We start from the raw sequence: 22,243 nt of genomic DNA, 5'->3' as shown, positions 1-22,243 counted from the left end.
GTTACCGAGGAGTCGGCCCATAAAATCACTGGAATGTGAGGCTTCTTGAGCTGGTCGATAACATGCCGAACGAGCCGGCTGAGAAGAACGGCGGCCGATGGCAACCCGGCAATGGTGAGCCGTTTGAGCGGAGCTACCTTCGTATTGACGCACACGAGCGACGTGCGAATGGAGCCATCTGAATTGCGAGTGACAGATCTCAATTGCTGCCATGGCTGCTTGAGACGCGTCTGAAAATCCGTGGAGTTCTGGAGACGACGAACGAGAAAGTCCGAGACATCGAGGAATTTTAAGGTCCACAAGTTGAGCCACATCAGCCTGAAGTGAGGGGGAATATAACATCGTCCACTGTAGTTTGTCGAGTCATAACAGAGTCGAGCTACTTCCGACAAGATATTGCGCTTAGTGAACTGGGTGTGCTCCTTAGGGGAAGTATAGAATCTGAAGTGGTCGTCGGCAGAGCTCCAGAGCAAGCCCAAGATTTTCGAAGTGGACTGATCAAAGAGGGTGGCCGATTGATCCTTCGAATGGGACGAGAACTTCTTAAGTAACGCTGATGAGTTGCTTTTCCACTTGGCGAGCAGAAACCCGCGTGCAGAGCAGAGCTCCTGAACCTGCTGAGCAACGTTAATGAGCTTCTCTTCGGAGTCTGCTCCCCCACAGATGTCGTCTATGTATCGACCAGTGATGAGAGGATCGATAGCGAGTGGAAACCGATGACCCTCGTCCTTGACTAGCTGAAGGAACACTCGGCAGGCAAGGAACGGAGCCGGACGAGTTCCATAGGTGACCGTGGTGAGCTGAAACGTCAAGTTATGACCTTCAGAATCGCACCATAGAATCTGGTGGAGAGGCCAATCGTCGGGGTGAACCTGAATCTGGCGAAACATCTTAGTAACGTCGGTCATAAAAACGAATTGATGTCGTCGAGCCCACAGGAGCACGTCTTTTTTTTGGAATAAAACTCATACGCTTGATTAACTGAAAACTTAGATTGAAAGTGAGTTTTCAAACATTAGCAAACAAATATTGTGAAGAGTGGTTGCAAATGTCATGAAGTGCATTAGAATGTCCATCCAGGTTAGAGGAAACAATTTTCAACACGTATCGTTAAATTCAAAATATTTAAGATCTTAATATTTCCATAATTCTACTCTTATGTTACGAAAAAGTAGTTCAAAAATATACACTATCGTAGAACTGGAAATCTACTTTAAGAAATGCTCTGCAGATAAGTTAAAATTCATGAAGAAATTACCATACAACATTAATACTGACAAAAATGCAAAATGCTAAAGCAGTTTTTAAAAAAAAACTATTTCTTGGATACTTAATAAATAAATAGTTTAGTGGCAGTTGCAGGTTTATTTTTAGATTTAAGTAAGTTCTCGTTAGATCTAACTCGCTATGAATGATATAAAAAAAGGGTTTAATGGTGTACTAATTGTAGTTATGCTCACCTAGAACGACAGGGTAGTGCAGTATTTGGTGCACTATTAGCAGTTGTTAAACCTAAAAAAATGGCTCTTACATTTTATCCAAAAAAATAACATTGACAAGCTTGACATATGATTTTTTTAGCTGTCAATGTTAATTAACAAATTACCTTTAGATTCATGATATTCCGTATATTGCTGAACGTCCACCCCATTTATATAGAAATTGAGTTGGAAATAAATACTAATTTATTTTTTTAAGGCAGTAACTTATGAAAAGCCATTATCAAAACAATTCTAACAGGATGAAGTTATTCAAGCAAATGAAAGCTGCAATTTCCAGATTAGTTTTTTGCACAGGGACTGGTTATCTGTAGTTATGATTATTTATTTTCATAATTGTTCATTATGAATACTTACTTTCCTGACTTTACCTCTATTGCTGCTGTAGCAGCATAACTATGAAGTACAGTGATCGACTAAAATCTTGGGTATCGGGATATTTGCAATTACAATATTTTAAGATCCCCTTAGTCCAAACATAAAAAAAGTTATAGAAATTACCATTAGATACCTGTACGATGGTGTGTTGGCATGTATATTAATATCTCTGGATTGGTTCAACATAAATTCTTTGAAAATGGCTCAATACATATGGGTTGATGGTATTAAAGTTTAGAAAATATTTTAAAAAGTAGGAGAGGTAATTTCCCCATTTTGGATTTTTTATTTTTTGTACGGTAGCTGTAGAAAATTTATCTTTATAAAGTATTGGTAAGTTATCTAAAATTTTAAAGTTTTAAGTCTATCAGATTTAGGAGTGGGGAATATTCAACATCGTTTCTAAATAGTTTTTGACCCGTATCTTAAATACCTGCTGACAAAAATGTTGAAATTTGGCACCAATATTTGACTGTATATACCTCACCTTTGGGCTAACTTTTGATCCTATCAAACAAGTAAGGATCAACAATAACTTTCTTTCTGGCAATAGCTATATTATGTGTCTAAGTGTTGGGAAATTTAAGGACTACAAATTCACATAAAATTAAAACTTAAGCATTCAAGATATCAAAATAATCAAAAAATTTCATGTGGACAAATCTCACCTCATTTTCGCTTTGTCCAAAATTTTGTGTTTTTTTCAATAAAAATGTATATCATAAGACTGGATGTAGATATTTTAATAAAATTTGTTAATGTACCCAACATCTACTAAAAAATTTTAAGTTTACAATTTTTTTTTTTTACAAATTTTACCTTTGAACGCTTCAAAATATTGACCATTTAAATTGTTTAATCATTAACAGCTCCCTAAATATTAGTTTTATTCAATAATTTTTATAGAAAAAATGGCATCTCATTTATTCAAATTGGTTGACAAATGGGTGAGATATGACTGAAATTGTTAAATTGAATCACAAAAATTATGTGTGTAAACAGGCACAAAATTGTTAAGATTGCATAATTTCCAGTGTGCACTCCTACAAACAAACATTTAAGACAGTATGCGAGCGGGTTTACATTTTATTAGTTTTCCTCTAATACCATTAAACAGTTTTTAAAGCACAAAATTTAACTACAATATTATTTCTTTAAAGGGAAATCATAAAACAGGTTATTAATTTTCACATTCTGCCATTGCTACATTCATTCCTTTTACCACTTAGTGAAAAACTGCCAGAGCTTCCAGGAACACTCAGTAGAAACTGATTTTGAAAATCAATACTAGATTCATTATAACTCATTCATTTATAACTCTGCTGACATTTTTAAAAATTCTAATTAAAATGAATTTTTTATGTAGGGTTGAGTGCTATTATTGTAATGGTTGAAGGCAACCTATGCGAGTTACTTTCAAAAAAATTGCAAACCAGTTTTAAGAATAGCATTCAATCAAAACTTACTGAGGAAAATAAACAGTGAATTGGTTTTCTGTTGACTTTTTCACTGAGCCCAACACACTGATAGATACCAGCATGCCACTGAAATTCAGGTGATATTGAGCCCTACAAGTGATACCTTAAGAGGAGTGGCTGTTAGATGAACATTATTAATCTCAGGGAAAGCATCTATAAATTTGTGTCTTGCACTTCAGATACTTTATATGCATAACAGCCATACAAAAGACAGGGATAAATAGTGTAAAGCAATAGATTAACATATTGTGTTATGTTTTTGTTGTAAGTATTAACCTAATAATTAAATTTAACACTATTTATCAGTTACATCCATCTGGGTAGTAATTAAGTCACTTCTAAACGACAATTTAATGTAGTTATCTTTTGCAGGAAGTTTATTACAGGAATGTGAAAAAAATATTTGATTAGAAGTTGCAAGTGTGAAAATTGTGATAAAAATAATTCTGAAAGTATAATTAACTCTCAACAGAGAAGGAATTATTTGGAAACATCAATAAAGTGAATGATAAAATGTTTAATTCCACCAGTAATTAAATTCAAACACAGATTTTTCAAAGTATTTTTAAGAGAGCCATCCATTTGTAAGAGTGGAACAGATTATTTCAGATAACCTTTAAGGTTGCAACTAAGGAATCATACCCAATTTGCAACTCCTTCTAGTCATTTCAGCAACTGTACTGTTCTGTAAGTCAACAATATTCCACTAGCTGTCTAAAGGGTAAATGTGTCTAATATTTTTAAATGTTGGTGAAAAGGAGAAGTATGGGAGCAATTATTAGACATGATGTTTTATCGCTATTCTATTTTTCTGGACTCCCTGAGACACTTCATGTACACTGATAGATACCAAAAAACAATTTTTTAATGTTTCTCTAATTGTGATACCATTTCTTGAATTGCTTTTTTGCGTACATTACAGATCTGTAAATACAATCTTTCTAACAACCTTAGTTTTAAATAAATTACGCTTCAAAAAAAAATTAAGGGAAAATATAATTAAAATCTGTAAAATTTATAATTTTGCATGGCTGTATCTATTAGAATGATTTTGCTGATGCTTTTCTTTTATAAATAGCTTCAGGCACATCTCTAATTAATGTCTAACAGTAATCGGCTAGCATTTTAGTGTTCTATTTCCCTTTATAGCGGCTTTACGTTACTGAAATGTCTTGGTGGAAACATTCACAGAATTCGTCACTTATACCTCTGAGGTTGTCCAGGAAAAAATCCAGATGTGAGTAGGGGAAATGTATTTTCAAAGACATATTACATCCCATAGCTCTGTTATGAAGTTGATTAACAATATCGTGGTAACTGTCAAATTTTTGTTTGTCGAGAAAATGTTTGCAAACTCCTCTAAATGAAGCCCAAGCTGCACTTTCTACATTATTTAATATTGAATTAAATACATCATCTTTGACCAACTCTTTTATTAGAGGACCAACAAATAATCCTTCTTTAATTTTTCCTTTACTTACATTTACAAATTTCTGCCTGATGTACAAAAATCCGGAACTATCCTTCTTCATTGCTATTAAAATTTTTTCATTAGTCCTAGCTTGATAAGGAGAGGAGGTAAAAATATTTGTTGGGTTCAACTAAGGGTTCAATGAATAATATTTTTCCCATTTGGAGTTAAGTTATCTTGTGTCTTCCACTCTTTGGTAATATAATGTTTATCCCTACCTCGACTGTCCCATTCGCAAAGAAAGCACATGTACTTAGTATGGCTGAACAAAATAGCTATAACTTTCACATCACCACATATGTTCCAACTACGTTTTTTATAATTTATTTTTTCAAAAACGTCTTTCATCACATTGTATGTATCTTTCAAATTAATACCGTATAAGCAGTTGATATCGAAGGATATTTGTTAGTGAATCTATGAAAAGGCACCAGTGTGGGTGCCTCATCAGGTTTATGAACTTGTTCTAAGTACAACATAAGCTCATCAATATTTATGGAATAAACCAAATTATTTTCATCAATAAAGTACTGAGAAAGTTCTTTTTTGGGTTTCGAAAGCCCAAAATTTTTGAAGTAAATTCCAACCTTGCAGTCTTGATCCTAAAAGTTCAGCTTGATGTTCTGATAAATTTAAATCCCTAACCAAGTGATTTTATTCACCTTGTGATAATACTTATTGGAAGATAATTCAAAATCAAAATCATTGTTATCTTCTTCAGTACTGCCTGATTCTTCATCGCTACTTTTGAAACATACATTCACAGGTGGCTCAGGAACTGGAATAATTTCACTGTGAGATACAGGCCTGATTTTAGATTAAAATAAAGGATATTTTACAGTATGTTTAGATTTTTTTAGAAATTTCAGACACCTGTTAAAAAAAAGTAACAATCAGTTACATGATCCTTTGGTTCACACCAAACCATAGATACACCAACTGGCAAAGCCTTTTGTGTACCTTTCAGCCATCCTCTTAAATATACAAAACAATAAGTGCATACTATATGAAGAGCCCACATCTTATCCTGATCACCAATTTTACACTGAAAGTACAAATGATATGATTTTTTAATTAAAGGTGTAATGTTTTTTCTATTTGATTTTACAGTAACCTCACTCACCACATACATAACAAAAGGCATCCACATCATTTACACAATTTCAAGGCATTATGACACTGCACTGTTAACAAATTTAAGACAGTAATAAGTCTGAACAAAATTAATTCATTCCTAAATCCAGTGCTTAATACAAACACAGCTGTGTTTTGATCTGCACAGACATGATTAATCTAGTCCATGAAGGCTCACTCTTCAGTATTAGATATGATGTCATAATATGTGATTATGATATGATTTAATTCTTTGTCTAGTATTGTTTATTTACAGCTTACAAATTATGTTAACAAAGTTAAACAATAAAAAATGCGCTAACAAATTACAATATAGGAAATGAAATGTTGAAAAATGAAAAAATCCTTTAATTAAAATTAAAAAAATTTCTAAAATGGTGGGTGATAGAAAGATTCTGAGTTCATATTCGTTTTCAGCATCAAAAAAGATATTAAAATCAAGTATCGCATGTTAGGAAACAAAAATTATGTATATCAGTCTTATTGTCAGACAGGCTGTAAGGAGATCACATTATCTTGCCCAGGACCAAACAGTGAATAACAATGTTATTGTTTAACAGTTTAAGAGTGATTAGCAATGTGATAACAATGTTTTATAGGATGGGAATATATTACATTATTAATCATTTTAAAACTTATTCAAATACTAACTTTGCTTTGTTGTAATTTCTTTCCTCAGGAACCAATTTCTTCCATGGCTCTCCAAGATCATTATATTCCACAAACAAATTTTCAACATCACAAATTAACTGTACATTCCAAATTTCTGGTCTACGAAGGCTCTGAAGAAATGCATCAAATTCATTTTGTATATCTGTATTGCCTGTTTCAGAACTTGAGATATCTTCCTGTAATTTATTCAAGTATTCTTCTTGAATTAATTGGTTAACACTGTAAATGCTGCTCTTTCCTAAAATAAATCAAAATGTATTTTCTATAAACAAAAATAAGAATTACATAAAACTTTATTACACAAATCAAAACATACTACAAATCAGATAAAATAATTATGAAAAAAAGTTTCATGAAATATTCATATATTATGTTTCAAACAAATACAGACATATTAAACTTATAATTTTAAAGTGATTATTTACAAAAATTATTTCATTTTCAATATGTCTCCTGCAACAGGCAATGTGACAGTTGATTGATTATGGCATTCTGATTCCATGAATCATATAATAATGGTAAGGATGATGAAGTATATCTAAAAGGTCAAAAATCTTAAAAATCATAATCAATATTTTCCAAGCAGAATAGAAAGGTTTTACTGAAATTATTGATGATTTTTGCACTTCTAACCACATAAAATGCTAAAAAGAGTTTAATCAGACATTTTTTCATCATAATTGCATGTGTCTAAAGTCATTTAAAAATACTCAGTGAATCCAGGATTATTTAAAAAATTTTTTAATTTAAGTCACTACGTAAATAGTAATCCATGTACAGTTACAAGTGATGGTCAGAGATGTATGCTTCTTATCATATACAGCACCATCAACAGAATTCAAACTCAGAACCTAACGCATGAGAGTTCAATCATATTTACAAGATCATCTAACTTTGATTTTAGGCAATTATTGACTTCATATTTTAGATATAACAAAAGATATAACAAAATTTTCAAAAAAAAAGTTGTTTCTTAAGGTAGTATTTGACCAACAATTATCACATAAAACTGCTGTTTTATTTATTGAAAGAAATAAAAATATATTACTACTGATATAGCAGGAAAGAAGACAAATGGAACAAAGCAGAAAAAATGCAGCAAAAAGAACAGGGAAATAGGTTGATAGAGAATCTTAAAAAATTTCTTAAAAAAAGACATTGAATGAATGGCTAGACAGCTCTGATGATTGAACAACTAAATCCAAAGTTCATATCTAAACTAAGTTTGGCAGTTTTTATATGTTCTAATTTTATATAATTTCCTACAGCAGAAGCTGACACATATAGGAATTATTTATTACTAAAAACAATAAAAAATTTATTGTTATCTTCAGTCACTTGATTGGTTTGATGTAGCTCTCCAAGATCCCTATCTGGTGTCAGCCATTTCATTTCAGTATACTCCCTACATCCAACATCACTAAAAATTTGTTTTACATATTCCAAATGCTGCCTGTTTCACAATTTTCCCCATCTCCTGTCTCTCCCATATCAAAGTATTCCAGGATGCCTTAATATGTGGCCTGTAAGTCTGTCTCTTCTTTTAACTATATTTTTACAAATGCTTCTTTCTTCATCAATTTACCACAATACCTCTTCATTTGTCACTTTATCCACCCATCTGATTTTTAACATTCTCCAGTAGCACCACATTTCAAATGCTTCTAATCTTTTCTTCTCGGGTAATCTTTTCTTATCATCCAAGTTTCAGTTCCATATTAAGCTACATTCCAAACATATACTTTTAAAAGTGTTTTCCTGATGTTTAAATTAATTATGATGTAAGCAAATTAGATTTTTGACTGAAAGTTCGTTTTCCCAGTGCTATTCGGCATTTTATATCGCTCCTGCTTCTTCCATCTTTAGTAATTCTATTTCCCAAATAACAAAATTCTTCTACCTCCATAATTTTTTCTCTTCCTGTTTTTATATTCAGTGGTTCATCTACATTATTTATACTACATTTCATTACTTTCATTTTGTTCTTGTTTATTTTCATGCAGTAGTTCTTGAGTAGGACTTCATCCATGCTGTTCATTGCTTCTTCTAAATCTTTTTTACTCTCAGATGGAATTACTATATCATCGTAGCTTTATGTAAAGATTAATAAGTAACGGGAATAGGGAACATTCTTGTTAGACTCCCTTTTTTATTACAGCTTCTTTCTTATGTTCTTCTATTATTACTGTTGCAGTTTGGTTCCTGTAAATCTTAGCAATTGTTTTTCTTTCTCTATACTTGAACCCTACACTTTAAAATGCTGAACACTTTATTCCAGTCTACGTTATCAAATACCTTTTCTATGTTTATAAATGACATGTATGTTGGTTTGTTTATCTTTAATCTTCCTTCTACTATTAATCTGAGCGCTAAAATTGCTTGCCCTGTCCGTATACTTTTCCTGAAACCAAACTGCTCTTCTCCTAACACTTCTACCACTCTCCTCTCAATTCTTCTGTACAGAATTCTAGATAAGATTTTTGATACATGGCTAGTTAAGCTAATTGTTCTCTATTCTTCACATTTATCTGCTTCTGCTTTTCTTGGTATCATGACAATAACACTCTTTTTTGAAATCTGATGGAACTTCCCTTTTTTCATAAATATTACACACCAGTTTGTATAATTTATTTATTACTTCCTCACCTGCACTGTGCAGTAATTCTGCAGGTATCCCGTCTATCCCAGGAGCCTTTCTGCCATTCAAATTTTTTAATGCTATATTAAATTCAGATCTTGGTATTGTATCTCCCTTTTCATCCTCTTCGAATACCTCTTTTTCCTCTATAACACCAGATTCTAATTCCTTTCTTCCGTATAACTCTTCAATATCTTCCACCCACCTATCGACCTTTTCTTTCATATTATAAATTGGTGTACCATCTTTACTTAAACGTTATTAGATTTTAATTTACATACCACAAAATTCTTCTTAACTTTCCTATATGATTCGTCTGTTTTATCAATGATCATTTCTCTTTTCATTTCTGAACACTTTTCTTTAATCCATTCTTGTTTCACTAATTTGCACTTCCTGTTTTCTTCAAGTTTTTAAACCCCAATCTACATTTCATTATCCCTAAATTATGATCTCTATCGATGTCTGCTCCAGGATATGCTTTGCAGTTGAGGAACTGATTTCTAATTCTTTGTTTAACCATGATAATCTCTCTGATACCTTGCAGTATCACCAGGCTTTTTCCATGTGTATATTCTTCTATTATGATTTTTAAACTGGGTGTTGGTAGTTAATAAATTATACTTCATGCAAAACTCAATAAGTCGGTCCTCTCTTTCATTCCTTTTACCCGGTCCGTATTCACCCACAATATTTCCTTTCTTGTCTTTCCCGATGCTTGCATTTTAATCTAACTATAATTAAATTTTCATCCACTTTTATGTGTTCAATTGCTTTGTCAATTTCTTTGTATACACACACTACCTCATCATCATAATGCGCACGTGTACGCAAATAGTCATTAACAATCAATGTCGGCATAGGTTTTGATTTTATCCTGATTACAATGATTTTATCGCTAAGCTTTTTGAAATACTGTAGTCTCTTCCCTATTTTCTTATTCATTACGAAACCTACTCCTTCCTTCCCTTTATTTGACACCGAGTTAATTATTCTAAAATCACCTGACCAAAAGTCATTTTCCTCTTCCCACCAAACCTCACTAATTCCTACTACATCTACGTTTAACCTATCCATTTCCCTCTTTAAATTTTCTAACCTACCAACCTTTTTTAGACTTCTAACATTTCACGCTCTGACTCGTAGAATGTTATTTTTTAATTTTCTGGTGACCCCTTCCTTAGCAGTCCCCACCTGGAGATCTGAACAGAGGACTAGTTTACCTCTGGAATATTTTACCAAGGAAGGTGCCTCCATCTTTGTTACATTAAAATGCAGAGAGCTTCATTTTCTTGAAAAAAAAAACAACTGTAGTTTTCCATTGTTTTCAGCTACGCAGTTTAAGTCCTCCTGATCTACATACAACCTTAACAACTATTGAAAGAGCTGCTGTCTTCTTTCAGGATTCATTTCTTAGTCTGGCTCTCAACAGATACCTAGACCTCTCAACAGATATGGTTGCGCCTTTGGTCCAGCTACTTTATATCACTGAGCACTCAAAACCTTCATTATTGGCAAGGTCTCATGATTCATAGAGGCAGCAATAAAAAAATTTAATTAAAAGAGAGCAGACCAAGAGAGTCAATGGAAATGAATATGATATTAGAAAAAAATAATTCAAAACTAAAAATTACTTTAATAGGATATTACAAAAATAAGATAAAGATATACAGAAAATTAAGAAGAGAAACCTGATGAATAAGGGAAAAATGGGGAAGAAGAATCCCAGACTACGAAAAATCTAGAGAAATGGTTTACATAGAAGTAAAAATATATGGAAAACAATAAAAGGAGAAGTAAAATCATGAAAGAAAAAAGGAAATAGTTTATGCACTTTTATCAAACTGCGAACTGGTGAAACTGTAGCTGCTTTATCTTTTGTTACATACTGAATAACAGTATCAAGAACAATTACAGTATAATTAAACACTTAAAAAGTTTAATGATAACATAAAGGCACTTTCTGATCTGAATGTTCAGTCAGAAGCCTGAAAATAAAAATTCATTTTCATCATAAGAAACAGATTGAATAAAGGAAGGCCAGTTGTCATTAAAAATATCTTAGCTATTTAGTCTGACATGTACTCATTTAAACAAAATTGAAGAAATAACTATCTAATGTGCAACCATAACAAAAATTATACCTACCCTATTAGCCAAATTTACTTTTTTATTTTTCGATAACTAAAACTTCCCAAATTAAGCTTACTATCCCTTGCATGCTATGTTATATAGATGCACTAAGTATTACTTACAATCTTCTTATGAACCAGGAATTGTGATGTAAGATTAGAATATTACTATTGTATTACATTGACGACTTAAAAAAAAAAAACTTCGAGTTTTTATGTTACTCTAACAAAACTAGATTAACTATTTTTAATTTTTTCACAAGGGAGATTGATAATACAAAAGTCAGTCATTCTTAGCATCCGAGTCCAGCTGATAGAATTTTTGTGTGCAGGAGGGTAAAATACACAAAATATGCATAAATTTCTTGTTACAAAAACTGTTGTAGTTGTCTTTCCAAGACAACTGAAGTGGCCATTTAATATTGGTATATTAAAAGATATAACATATCTACACAGTATGACAATGACTGCACACACAATTATTACTTATGCTAATATTGGGAATTGATTAGTTATCAAATATTTTTTTTTTTTTTGGTAGTGCAAATTTCAAACTGTTTGTCAACAGAATTGAGAGTTATAATTATTATCATAAGGTTCATTTATTATGATGCAGTTCAATTGATGTAAAATGCAATAAAAAAGATTAATAAAAATTTTGTGTAAAATTGGGAAAACACCTACTAAGATATTTGACATACTTAAAACTGCAAACGGCAAAGAAATTTTATTACTACGTTACATATAGTATGTTTGAGTAGCATAATCAAAGGAAGGGTGAAAGTAGGTAAAGAATATGATGATCTTTGTGTTCCCAAATACAAACATTTGTAAAATCAAAACAAATTTTTCTGGCTAAAGATCAACCTTCGAACAGAAATAATAAAGACAATATATAAGCCGTAAATTGAACATTTTAAAAAGGAAACACATGTTTTGTTCTAAATTTCCTAAGTTAAGTATCAAAAACATGTGCAGCATTGTCTGGTGAATTTATTAAAACAGTAACAGAGTTGAATATAAAATTTATAAAAAACAACACATGTGACACACAAATATAATAGAGATAAAAAATAAACATTTACACAGCATTCTGAACAGGTTTTTTAAGTATTTAAAGACAATACATTTGCATCATTAATAATGAAGAAACTGCCTCACGCCTAAAAAAAAAATTTCTGTAACATACTTCATGATTTAGAGTGTGAATAATTTTTAAGCTTGCTTTTTTAATAAAATAATTTCTGAGGTTATCAAATGTTATAAAGTAATCATTTTTACCATTTCCAAATAAATATCCTTGTATAATATTAGCTTGGTGAAAATCTGTAGATGACACTTCTTTAAGATAATTAAACTTATCTAGAATATCATTAATCGCCGATTCAATATGAGTAATACTTATAATATTTTTATATATGAGACGGTACAAAAATTGAATTCCTTCCTTATATTTATCAGGTGTTAACTGAAAATAACAAATAAAGAGTTTTTTTTACTGAATTAACCAGTAAACTTTATTACAAAGTCAATAGAAAAAACTAAATGCAAAGAAAAGAGCTGAAATTAATATTAATTTTAACATACCCACCTTATTACTACTATCAGCTTTCCATATCCAATATTTGGACTAGACTTTCTATAATTTTATCAGTAATCTACTCAATAAACAATCCAGAGTTTTACCAGTTATTTAAAGAAATAGCACAAGCTAATACACTATTAATATTATAATAGTATAATACACTATTATTATTTTTTAGAACATCTACAAAAGAACTTTTTTAATAGGACCTTCAAAAAACTGTTCTACTAATCATATATTGAGAGTAGTTTAAATATCTTTCCCAAGAAGAGGAAAGTTAAATGCTAAGTTCTTGAGATTTCTGTCCACGTCTGACAGAACAGTCAGACAAACACGATTTAAATATATAAACATTACACAACCAATACTTTCTTTAAACAAATTCCTCAAGACTCATTCCCTTTTGGTGAAAAAACAGTTTCATAAGTATGAGATCATCTCACTCATTTTACTTATCTTCAAAATTTTCTACATATTTTATTAAAAAATATTCAAATTTTAAGATAAAAAAGACAGGTAGTTCTGCAGGTCCACCCCTCATTTACAGAAAAGTCCTTTTTTTGAGAGATATTACATAAAAATTTGGCGAGCCAAGTTTCTAAAGAACAACAATGAAAAGATTAAACTATTCAATATCCACAACAATATTTACTTACTATCACCTTTCATCTACTTAATGTGATACATAGACCACACATGTAATGTTTATTTGGTATTTAAAAAATCCATTTTTTAACAGATTCTATGATCATTATGAACATTTTATAATTTTATCTTACTTAAAACTAATTTAACTGAAATTTTTAATAAATATAAATAAAACAATTGATGGAGGACTGAACCTCCTCTCTTCTTAAGAAACGGTTTTAATAATTTTCCTTGCATTTGGTAACAAAAAGTTGAAATAAATAACAAGATATAAAATTTTAAATGAGATTTAATTTTGTCTAAAAAAGTTTTTTTTTCACAATATTATTTACAAAGTCTAAAAGGAAAAAACTGATTCAATGGGCTGAAAGGCAGACACATCTCATCAGAGACAAGAAAAACAGCCAGAAAATGACAACTATTATTAAATACATTTGCTACGTAAATTATATAATTAAACTCACCTTTATGGATAGAATAAAAATGTGACAATGATGGCTACATGAAAGAGAATCAGATATTCTATCACCAAATGAGCTTTCAAGAGACAAAACATCATCTTCTTTGATTAAAGAATCTCCAAATTGACTGTTTAACGATTGAATAATAAATGATTTAGATAAAGATAACAGAATGTAATTATACAGAATCAGATGAACTCTTTCTGTTGTTGTGAGATGTTTAGTATCGATTAACAAATTTATCTATAATCAAGAATTTTATAAAATACATAAATGCATTATAAATAGTACAAAAGTTAAATACACTTACAACATTTAATATATTAAAAAAAACACAAACAGAAACAAATTATTATGAGTAGTAGTATTTACTACTACTAATCTAAATCTACTCTAGCTGATCTTAATATTCATGATATCTTGTGATTATGACATAAAAATACTTTGGCAAACAATCTGATACAATTAAGATTATTATCTAATTCACAGCCAGTCCACAAGTGTAATAATTTGTTTAGGTAAACCACATCTTACATTTAACTTCCAGTACGAATTAAAATCTACAAATAAAATAATGTTCAATACTTCTACCTGAAATAAATTTTAATGAAGTAAAGGAATCTATAAAGCAAACCCATACATTCTAAATGTCATTTTAAAGTAATTTATAGTACTTGTCCTTTTTTTTTTTAAACCCCCTCCTGGTAACCGGTTCAGCAATTTGCGTCGTGGCAGCAGTCTCTGGCCCCTAACTACTCCTCAACAGGAGTTTCCCTCCAGGGTCCCCTCAGCAACATTAGGACACATGGACTGCTGCTTCTGGCAGCCCATGCCCCTTCCACTGAAAGGCTACCCTCCCAGGCCCTAACCTACATGCAATAGCCAAGCTGTTTGCTCGACTATCACATCACGGCCCCTCACACCTCAAGGATCCCCCATGTCATCATCAGAGCACCCCGACCCACACAACTTGCATGTAGACCTGGGCGACCTAAACATGGAGGCTACCTTCCTTGCCCTAATGTCGCCACGTTTCATCATTCTCTTCATTTTTTCCTCTACTCCCCCTGGGCCGATCCGACTTGCTGGTATAGCGTCGCCCAGGAGAGTGTCTTTTGACTCTAATAGGCCTCTCCACCTACCGGCTATATACCGGCATGGCAGGTCAGCCTACTGGTTCAGCTCTTTTGAGGTTTTCATTTCTCTTTTCCTCCTCTTCACACATTGCCCTTTGGACACCACGCCATACCATATGCGTCGTGATGCGGTGTCGGGTCTTTTTTTTTCCCCCTATCCTAGCACCTCGCTAAGACTACCCACGTAATTCTCCTGTCCTACAGCCTCCGCCGCTTCATGCCGGTTATGGCTGACCAAGAAACACAACACAACCAAATCATAATAAATCCCTAACACATTAAACATCATAAGAAATTCACATTACATCCAAATCACAATATAAACTAACAAGTAAACAATAAAGTTACTATAACCAGGCCCACTGCGTGCGGTTCTTCTCCGAGCCCTAACACCAGCTTTGCCAACCACAATTGAGTCACCCTGACAGTGAAGGTCAGTAATACTATAAATATTTAAGAATACACACAATGAAATCCATCCCTTTATCATTCTGGCGCAGGCAACACAAGAAATATACATCAAATCACTACTAACTAAGGCATCAAACAATAAAAACAAATAAATAAATATTTAACCTACTTTGCTGCTTGGCCCACCCAGTCTTGAGCTCAGCTCAGTCAAACGTTAAAACCCATGTAATTCTCCTGTCCTGCAGCCTCCGCTTCATGCCGGTTATGGCAGACCAAGAAACACAACACAAACAAATCATAATAAAAACCCTAACACATTAAACAACGTAAGAATTCACATTACATCCAGATCCCAATATAAACTAACAAGTTAAACAATAAAGCTACTACAACCAGGCCCACTGCGTGCGGCTCTTCTCCGAGCCCTAACATCGGCTTCGCCAACCACAATTGAGTCACCCTGGCAGTGAAGGTCAGTAATACTATAAATATTTAAGAATACACACAATGAAATCCGTCCCTTTATCATTCTGGCGCAGACAACACAAGAAATATACATCAAATCACTATTAACTAAGACATCAAACACTAAATAAAAACAAAATAAATGAATGAAATTTAACCTACTTTGCTGCTTGGCCCACCCAGTCTTGAGCTCAGCTCAGCCAAACGTTAGATGACATACAACCCAATCAAACACAAAATAAAACATCTAGACATCAATAATTCAGCTAAGCCTACTCGATGCAGCGCAGCCCTCAGACCCTGACAGACAACTCCCTGTCAGTCTGCTCCCCACTCTTCATAATCCCGCTCCTTTCATTGTAAAACTGCAGCCGCCAAACCCTTGACAGCCCTCCAACTGTCTCGGCTCTGGAGCATGAAGGCTACGAGCGTGTCCGGCGTGACCCCATCCATTCCTGCACGTCTTCTCATGTCCTGCCATCTCGGGCACCCGAAGAAAGTATGTTCGGCCGTGTCAGCTTCCCCACAGTAGATACAGTTGGGGAAGCTGTGCCGCTTGAATTTGTGGAGGTAACCACTAAATTCTCCATGACCAGAGAGGAGCTGACACAAATAAAATCTACATCTCCGTGTCTCCTCCCCAGCCAGTCCTTCAGCCTCGGGATCAACCGCCGGGTCCACGCCCCCGTGTTCACAGCCTCCCAGCGTTCTTGCCACTCCTGCAGCATGATATCCTTCGAGTCCTTCCTTGACATACCTTCATAGACCCTCTTCAGATGAAGGGCACGCTGCCGGATCGGCGGAATTCCCGCCAGAACATGCGCTGCATCACAAGACACAGTCCTTTGGGCCGCTATCGCCCTTATAGCGGCCCGTCTCTGAAGCGAAGCCATCTTGCTTTCGTTTCTCTTGACTTCTAAAGCTTCACACCAGATCGGGGCCGCGTATAGCAGTGCTGATGTCGCAGCCCCCATCAGGAGCTTACGCTTCGCCATTCTTGGTCCCTCCCTGGTGCCCATCAGCATACTTAGGGAGGTAACCACCCTCTCTGCCTTTGCCGTGCTCTCCTTAAGTGTCTAGTGTACCTACCTGACATCTCCAACCAAATTCCTAGATACTTGACTGCCGAGGACTCCACCACACGAACCCCCCGAACAGCTATCCCAATTTCTCGTAGGCGACGTCGATCTACCACTGCAACCATCTGGGTCTTTTCTACCGCAAGCTCCAGCCCATGCGATTGCAGCCACCCATCCACCTGAGCTACTGCCGAAGTCGCGAGCGTCTCCACCTCCCGCTCCGAACGACCGCTCACCAGCAGCGCCAGATCGTCAGCGTAGACCACCACCGACGTGCTGCCCCGGAACCCCAGCCGTAGAACCCCATCAAAGGCAAGGTTCCACAGCAGCGGTCCCAGCACCGACCCTTGCGGCACAACTCCGTGCACTTGGAATTGTATATTCCCATCTTCTGTCTTAACCAGCAGGTACCTGTCGTGCAGGTAGTCCGACACCGCTGCCCTCAGGTAGGTACTGATGTTTCGCCTCTCCATCTCTGTAAGGATCACTCGCCACGGCATACTGTTGAATGCGTTACGGACATCCAGAAGGACCAGAAGGGGATCTGTCTGGTCCTTCAGGTGCCCGCCGCACAAGTCCTGATCCACGTAGTCACCTTACGCAGAACATCGATTGTGGATTTGCCACGCACAAAACCAAACTGGTTCGGCGAAAGCCCGCCAGAGACGTCCAGCTCGTCTTTTATTCTGCTCGCCAACATGCTCTCATACAGCTTGCCGAGCGACGGCAAAAGGTAGATCGGTCTGTAAGCCCCTGCTGCTCCTTCCACGGTGGACTTTGGGATGAGGACCAGCCGTCCCCTCTTCCACTCCCTGGGAAAGCTTCCAGCACGTAGGGCCATATTCAGGGCCTCCAGAACCACCCACGGATGTTCTGCAGCCAGCTTCCTCAGCAACAGTCCTGTCACTTCGTCCAGGCCCGGGCTCTTGTTGACACTCAGCCGTCCGATCGCCCACACCAGTTCACCCAAAGTGAACCTCCTCTCCTAGCCACTGCGCAGCTCCACATGCACTTCTTCCAGGCACAAGAAGAGAGTCCGAATCGCTTGTTGGGCCTGTCCTACAGATGGGGTGGGAGTACTTGTCCTAATCAAAGACAAGTGTACAAGAAGGGAAAGTTTAGATCAATATTTAAACTCAAGTTGATTTCAGTTTATGTTGGACTGCAGTCTGACTAATGAAAAGTGACATCAAAAGTGACACAAAGTGACATGACATAGGCTTTTATAATTATGTAACTGAGGGATAAAAAAAAAATATATACATATAAAGTTAAAGACTGTTTCATTTTACAAAATTCTGTTAAGAATTCATTTCAAACAGCAATAAATGCATTTAAATTTAAAGAAAAACATGTTTTTCTGTGGATAACAATTAAACAAATCAGTAAAGTACTCCATGTCACAACTGTAATTTTGTGTCGGCAATAATTTCATGAAAAATTCCAAAGATATTAATTAACATCTCCTCTTTTATTATTTGTAATGAATTCTGTCCTAATGTCACACCTCTGAAAGCTTTTAGATGTCAATCAACATTAATAATACTACACATAAGTGCTGCTAATTAGCATTTGTTGGACAAATCAATTAGAAGAAAAATTTTATTCAACAACTGAGAGAGGTGTGGAATATTATTTTATTTTTGTAGATTTTATTTCACACTGGAAACTGAAAGAAGGGTAATTTTGTTTATTTTATGTCTGATATGGTATTATAATAAAATTTTACATAATTATATAACAAATGGACTGATGAAAAATTTAAAATTGATTCAAATAACAGTGATGAAGATATTTACTCACAGATATCCAAAAATTAGAAAATTTCTTATACAAACATTTCTTAAATGAAATGATAGCTCTGATTTATATTTTGCGCATTATATGATTAAAAAAAACTCCAAAAAAATTCTATGTAAGCATCATTAACCATAACTGTCATTAATAGTTCTTATCAAACTCTGAAATATTTTAGAAAAGGGCAAGTTCCTTTAATTAAACAGTCAGCACACTAACTGTTAACATATACATGTTTAACATCATTTACTGTTAATTAAAACATAGGACTTTTATCTTTACCTTCATCAAAGTTTACATTATTTTAATAATTTTGTTGATCTTTGAAAAAATCACACCTCCTTCAGCTTCATATCATATCAAAATGACTTTTAAAAGTAATAAACAATTTTATTACATTAATAATCTTTTTAATAATAATTAGTGTTGTTATTTCATCAACACACGTATTCAGCAACTTTATCAGTAATTCAATAAAACTTGAAAAAATGTTTTAAATCACATGCTCATGGATTTTTCTAATTTTGTACTATTTTTCCTATCATAACAAACTAGGCACTAAAATTACTTGTTAATAATAAAAATTGTTCTTCTCTTTATTTCTGCTACAGTACGTTGAGATATAAATCATACGTTAAAATAAATACAAGTAAAACCTAGCACAGCATCAAAAAGTATAAAATTAATTGGGAGGGGGAAAGCTGGTATACTTAATATTAATACAAGGCAGAATGTTCTTTAAGTAAGGGTCTTTTCAACTTTGCTGCTGGGTTGTACTTTGAGAACAGGTAGCAGTTGTGTAGCATGTCTATTTGTATCGAATATCTATAGTCAACAATAATGCAGTCATATTAGTTGCTGTGTATTACCTATCTAATTGAAGGGAACAGCACCTCAAAACAAAACAGTAAGTTAAAGTTGTGAAGTTAAAACAGTAATTAGTTTCTTAATGGCAAAAAAATTACAAAAATATATTTGATTACATATAAAAAATTATTTTTTAAAAAAGCTTTTATTTAACTAATATTAATATTAACATTAATAAAAACATGAAACAAATTAGAAAAACCTCTACAAAGTAAAAAATTAGATTTAAATCAAATTGAGAATTAAAAAAAAAATATATAATATATTAACAAATATAAAAATGCACTGAAAAGAAAAAATAAATTATATAAACATCTAATAAATAACCAATAAATAAATGTAACAATTATTACACTATAACCACATTTATTGGTACTAAAGATTTCACTGCACTTACATAGCTAGTTGATTAAATGGATAGTTGCATAAATAATTTATTAGAAAATTATAGATAATTTTTTTACCACACCCACACGCGCGCGCAAACACACACACACACAGAGAGAGAGAGAGAGAGAGAAGACAAAAAATTAATTTAACTTACGTATACAAAGTTTGTATTTATATCAACAAGTTGCATGAATACAGGAACAGTATCCAAATCAAATTTTGCATGTTTTTTTTCACCATTAGACTGATATGTTACTATATTGTGTTTTGAAACTTTGAAATCATTTTGAAGATCCTTATAAGTAGTTTTTGCAGTGTCAGTAATTTCAATTACATTATTATCCTAAAGAAAATATGATTAAAATATTAATTTAAAATCAATAATTTTAAAAACATTCGTCATTCCCAATTTACAGAGAATTTATATATATTTTCTTTACTCAAAATTTTCAGGGTTTATAAAGTGATCCTACAGTAAAACATAGATCTAAAAGCAGATCTAGACGTAGATCAGTACAAAGTGAACTTGCTGCTGACAAATGTCAGTACACACATCTGCAAATTTAAGTTCATTATTGTTAATTTCAGAGTAAAGTTGTAGAGGAAATCTTTACACTATTAACAAATAATTCCTTTGGAGTAATGATAATTTTTTTACTATTACTACATAATTAAAAAAAAGTATATTATACTTTTTTAATTACTTTACATTTGCCAAAAAATGTTACATGTGTAAAACAAATTTAAGAATATTTTTTACTTAACCGGTGGAAATTATAATAATTTTAACTGCTCATTTTGGTTGCATATTGTTGAAATTGCTTGAAAAGAATTAATTAAAACAATAAACAAACAATAATTGCAGAAATCTTATTATGCAATAGAAAAGTTTACAATTATTTAGAAAGATTTACACAGTTAGCATCATTATAATTTTTACTAACTGAATAAGTAAATAGCAGAAAAGTTTATTTTTCTTCAATTATTGTTATTTGAAGATTAAAAAAAATTGTACTAACTCTAAATGATATACCATTTGTTGAATATATATATATATATACTCAACAATTGGAGTATATATACATACTCAGGGTATATATATATTGCAATTTTTTTGCAATTTTTGTATATATATATATATGTATATATATATATATATATATATATATATATATATATATATATATATATATATATATATATATATATATATATATATATATATAGAGAGAGAGAGAGAGAGAGAGAGAGACCTCTCTCTCTCGTTAATAAAGACTAAATGTCTTTATATCATACAATATGATATAAAATTAATCATAAAAGATTACCTTTAACATCTACACAAATACAGTATAAATAGTTTTCTCATTTAAATTTGTACAACTCTCAATAAAGTCTAAGAGAAATTATTTAAAATATTCACTATGCAAATCCATAATTCCAGTCAGCAAATAAAAAATAATAATAGTAATCAAATGAAACAGGCTAGCCTGTAACTGTAATACGTACTATTGAATTTATCAACTAACAATAGTGTTTTATGGAAAACTGACGTATAGAAATTTGGCAGCTGTTAATAAATAAAAAGAACTTCTTCTGTTTTATAATTTTATTATGTTTGTTTAAAAAATTATAAATTAACAGTAGTAGGTAACCAAGAAAGAAAAGAAATTACTCACAAACATGAAAATTCACTTTAAATGTGTGGTAAAAGAGATATTTAGCAACTTGCATAATATCTTATTATTTTTATCGGTAAATAATACTAAATCTCCAACACAAAGATTGCGGGATGGAAAATGCCATTTATTGCGTTGCTGTAAATAATGTAAATAGTCCTTAGACCATCGTCTCCAGTTTATTGTATAAATTTCTGGATTAATTGCCAACGGCCTAAACGATTAATTTTTTGGTAACTGGGTTCAGACAAGGAAGTGAGTGGACATCCTATGAGAAGTGTTCTGAAGATAGAGGTTCTGAATCTCTACGATCTGTTGAAATA

The 22,243-nt window shown here is 32.9% G+C and overlaps 1 protein-coding gene across 1 annotated transcript in view; it reads right to left on the bottom strand.

Moving 5' to 3' along the window:
* LOC142319672 (uncharacterized) overlaps positions 1–22,243 on the bottom strand; it is a 138,869-nt gene that overhangs the window by 36,081 nt on the left and 80,545 nt on the right. Inside the window, exons 12-15 of the mRNA XM_075357221.1 lie at positions 20,396–20,584; positions 14,100–14,339; positions 12,684–12,870; positions 6,612–6,870 (exon numbers count right to left, since the gene is read on the bottom strand). Of these exons, the coding sequence (XP_075213336.1) occupies positions 6,612–6,870; positions 12,684–12,870; positions 14,100–14,339; positions 20,396–20,584 (875 nt within the window). The remainder of the gene's footprint in view (positions 1–6,611; positions 6,871–12,683; positions 12,871–14,099; positions 14,340–20,395; positions 20,585–22,243) is intronic.

This window comes from Lycorma delicatula, chromosome 2, assembly GCF_047948215.1.
Source record: "Lycorma delicatula isolate Av1 chromosome 2, ASM4794821v1, whole genome shotgun sequence".
Taxonomy (NCBI): Eukaryota; Metazoa; Arthropoda; class Insecta; order Hemiptera; family Fulgoridae; genus Lycorma; species Lycorma delicatula.
Note: the sequence above shows the minus strand (reverse complement) of the source record. Positions and strands in the feature narration are given on the sequence as shown.